The sequence below is a fragment of the Nyctereutes procyonoides genome, unplaced genomic scaffold (assembly GCF_905146905.1).
Source record: "Nyctereutes procyonoides isolate TBG_1078 unplaced genomic scaffold, NYPRO_anot_genome, whole genome shotgun sequence".
NCBI classification, from domain to species: domain Eukaryota; kingdom Metazoa; phylum Chordata; class Mammalia; order Carnivora; family Canidae; genus Nyctereutes; species Nyctereutes procyonoides.
The window spans coordinates 5,825,779-5,830,167 of NW_026575124.1; the positions used below are offsets into that span (position 1 = coordinate 5,825,779).

The 4,389-nt window shown below is 36.7% G+C and overlaps 1 protein-coding gene across 1 annotated transcript; it reads left to right on the forward strand.

Annotated features, from left to right (window-relative positions):
• Window positions 1–2,583: 2,583 nt before the first annotated feature.
• Window positions 2,584–3,531, forward strand: LOC129517220 (olfactory receptor 12-like). Its single transcript, XM_055336881.1, has one exon. The coding sequence runs from the start codon at window positions 2,584–2,586 to the stop codon at window positions 3,529–3,531; it is 948 nt and encodes a 315-aa protein (XP_055192856.1).
• Window positions 3,532–4,389: the final 858 nt, after the last annotated feature.

The window sequence follows — 4,389 nt, forward strand, 5'->3', positions numbered from 1 at the left end:
TAATTTCGATTGACTTTGATGGAGAAAATCACTATTCTTCCAGGAAGTAAGAAGAAGACCAAATTCACTGATTCTCAAACTTCTACATGGGGACTGATTCTTTTTTTTTAGTCAGATGGAAATCTTAAAATATAAACAACTGTTTCTCCACACTCATCTCACTACTAGATAATTTTCAATATTCAGCTGAATTAAGAATGAGATGTGGTCCAAGAGTCAGCATTAAAAGCAGAGCAAAACAAAGCCTCCCCAGCTGACTCTGAGGTAGGGGGAAGTTTGGCAAAACCTGACCTAATTGACCTCCTGGGCCTTTTTACTTTTCATAAACATTATGCATTTACATATATGTATTTCTAATCTCCCATCTTGGGTTTAAGAATAAACTATGTGGCTAGATGAAACTTATGGCAGAAAACGCTTTTTGTTTTTTGTTTTGTTTTGTTTTTGTATTCAGTCTTTGCAGACCATAAAGAGTAAGATATTTCTTGAGTTTCCAACTGAAGACTCAAACTAAGATTCTCTTTTGGTTCAAATAAGTAAAAATGAGGTACATGAGACTTAGAAATAAAAAAGTCTACTGATTGAGTGTACTCAGTAGAACAAGTCTAACATAGACTATGAAGCATTTTTATAATTAACTACACTTTCCTCCAAGCTTCCTTTAAAGGAACAATGGGCTATTTTTTTTTTTGTTTTTTGTTTTTGGAACAATCGGCTATTAACATTCTTCAGTGATGCTTTGGAATCTGCTGGATCTCAAGTAAGGTACATGGTTTTTGAAAATCAACTTTTTTTGAAGACCATTTTTCTCAGTTTAGCAAACATTCTTTTTTCTGTTCAATCTTTCATAGATCCATTAGTTATTGAGCACTTTTTTCTTCTCAGATGTTACATATTTCATTTAATTTATACACGTCATTTAATTTAATCCTTATAACAACAATCCAGTGGGGTAAATGTCCTAAGACACAGTTTGCTAATGAGAAAACTGAGGATTGTGGAATTTGAGCAATTTACCCAAGATTAGTCAGTCAGTGAGTGGCAGGACATGAATAAAACTCAGATTTATATGAATTGAAATGCCGTACTTTTAACTAAAAAAACATTTTGACTTCACATACACAAAAAAGAGTAACAGAAGCTGAATCAGTTTCACCTCTGACTCTAATTTTATGAAAATTTCTAAATAAAAATGTGACTTCAATAAGTTCCTTGAAAGGATAACAAAATTTTGTCAGTTCAGAAATTAAGTAAAGTAATGGAACTACATAATTATAACATGAAATTTCTTTTATGGATTTAATTTTTCTGATAATAAATATTATTTATACTTAGAATTATTAATATTTTATCCATGTGCTCCTTTGTCTTTTTGTTGTTATTAAGATGGATAGTCATTTAAGAAAGGAAAAAAGCCAAACCTATGTAATATTGATATTTTTTGCTCTATTTATAACGTCTTCTATTTAATTAGCAATATATGTAGGGAGAGAAACCACTTCTTGTTGTTAGAGAAGTTAATCCTGTACTTCAACCATTATATGTCTCTCTATGCAAACAGAATAATCTCCATAACTAAGATCTTAGTTAGCATTTGACAGGAAAAGAAAAAAGACTTGCTGGAGTTTGGCTGCAGCAAGGACGTGGAGGTACCAGAATCAGAGAGCAGAGATTCAAAGTAGATGAAGTAGGAAGTAGAGTTTGAACAGAGCATGTTCATGTAGGAGTCTGATTGACTGTTTCACATGACTTTGATGCTTCATTCTCCTTCATGAAGCAGTGACCTCATGTTCCTTAATGCCTTTTATTTTATTTTTATTTTTTATGTTTTAAATATTTTATTTTATTTATTCATGAGAGGCAGAGACACAGGCAGAGGGTGAAGCAGGCTCCATGCACGGAGCCCGACGTGGGACTCCATACCAGGTCCCGGGATCATGACCCAAGCCAAAGGCAAATGCTCAACCACGGAGCCACCCAGGCATCCCTCTTAATGTCTTTTAAATAGTGAAATGTTTTGAGAACCAAATTAACTGCCTTTGTGGTGGGGAAGGAAATGACCTGTGTTTTCACCCAGGTTTCCATTCCGAATGCAAACATAATTTTTAGGTGCCTATTTGCTGATTTATTTATTTGGCTAATATTTATTATGCTTTTAAGGTGTGCTAGTAACTGAAATGTTTCTTTTCCTACTCTCTCATGTTATCCTCACAGTGGTCCTCTAATGTAGGTATTATCAGTATCTTCCATCTGAGAGAAGATTTCAAGGCATTGGAAGTGCAGGTAGTTATCTTAGATTTATTGGATTGAAAGAGGTAAAGTTTAGACTCAGTGCACCTGACTCCATAGCTTGGAGCAAAGGGCATAGGGTGGCTGATGTCATCACTGTCCCAGACATCCCTGCCCATCTACTTTCCCCACAGCATGAGGACACTAAATATATTAGAAAAATAAGGCTCTTCTGTCAGATACGTTGCCAAGGACACCTCTTAGCACTTTTTCTCTCACTGAGAACTTCAGGAGTCGAAAGGCATTCCACGGGCTTCATGATCATCCCCTCATCTTCTCAGATAGAGCTCAGCCATGAAGAGCGAGCTGAGCAGGAATTCCTCAGGAGTGACCGAGTTCATTCTGCTGGGCTTCAGAACTGCTCCAGACATACAGATCCTCTTATTCCTATTCTTCTTGCTGGTCTACGTGGTCATCGTGGTGGGAAATAGCAGCATGATAATTGTCATCAGGATGGACTCGAGGCTTCACAGGCCTATGTATTTCTTCCTTAGAAACTTGTCCTATTTAGATCTCTGCTACTCCACAGTCATTGCTCCCAAAGCTCTGGCTACTTTCTTGTCCAAGGACAAGAAAATTTCCTACAACGGCTGTGCAGCACAGTTCTTTTTCTTTGCTCTCTGTGTTGGGACTGAGGGCTTTCTTCTGGCCGTGATGGCCTATGATCGCTTCTCAGCCATTTGCTCGCCGTTCCTCTATCCTGTCCGTATGTCTCAACAGGTTTGTGTTCACTTAGTAATTGGCTCCTACATCTGTGGAGGCATCAACTCCATGGTCCAGACAGGATTCACCTTCAGCTTGCGTTTCTGTGGAGAAAACCGCCTGGACCACTTCTTCTGTGACGTCCCAGCCCTGATCAAGATCTCATGTGTTGACACGTCTGTGAACGAGATGGTGCTGTTCATCCTCTCCTCCCTCATCATTGTCACCACCACGACTGTCATCCTGGTTTCCTATGCTTACATACTCTCCACTGTCCTGAAGATCCCCTCCACCCACGGCAGGGGTAAGACCTTCTCCACCTGTAGCTCTCACATCACTGTGGTGAGTTTGTTCTATGGGACCGTGTTCTTCATGTACGCCCAGCCTGGGGCCATCTCCTCCCCAGAGAAAAGCAAGATTGTAGCTGTGTTCTACACTCTTATCATCCCTATGTTGAATCCACTGATTTATAGTCTAAGGAATAAGGAGGTGAAAAATGCTGTGAAAAGGGTATTGTTGAGAAGAGTATCTTTCCATTGATGCCAGCCATGTATAAAACTGTATGTTAGACTAAAAGCAATATTTTCAATAATTTGTTATAGAATAGTTTCAAGTAAAGCCATCTAAAAGTTTTGAAGATCAAAGTTTATTTTATCTTTATAACATCAATAGATTCTTTAGGAATGAATTTAAAAATCAACATAGATTTTTCATAATCCTACATAACTATTTCATGGTGTGATATCTAGTTACCATGTAGGTTTGCTGTTTTACGTTTTATTTTTCTTAGGTGTATGCAAAGTTGCAACTTACAAATACAGTATACTAAATTAATACACACCTGCAGTTTATTATATCTATAAATTGTTTATATTTACAAATGTATATATGTAAATATTTACATATCCATCTATATGTCTGGGGAGGGAGAAACGTGAGAGAGACAGTACTGAATGTTCTATGCTCTTTGTTTTCTCCAAATCATAATCAAGCTTGCCACTGTCCAATCTGTCGCAAATGCATACTCACGGTGATATGGCAATGTAAATTATTGGCTTTGTCTAAATTATACAAATTGATACAAAGTATTACACCAATAATATCCTTAATAATATCCTTCTATCATCCAAAAACTAATGATTCCTAAATAAAAAATAAATAAATGTGATGTGGTTGCTGTAAAACCATCTTGTCATGGGGGTCTTAGTTACAAATGTTTGATAATATTTCCAGTATCACTCATGCTTATTTGCTTGTTGGTCTCATTACTGTCTACTTATATTCTGGGGTCATTTTCCCAACCTGTTTACTGATTGAAAAATCCTTATTCTTCTCTAGATTTGAAAAATTATTGCTGTAGAGTGACATAAAATCACATCTTACAATAATTTAATTCTT

Excerpts from the sequence above, each read along its gene's own strand:
- LOC129517220 (XM_055336881.1), top strand. The coding sequence starts at position 2,584 with ATGAAGAGCGAGCTGAGCAGGAATTCCTCAGGAGTGACCGAGTTCATT.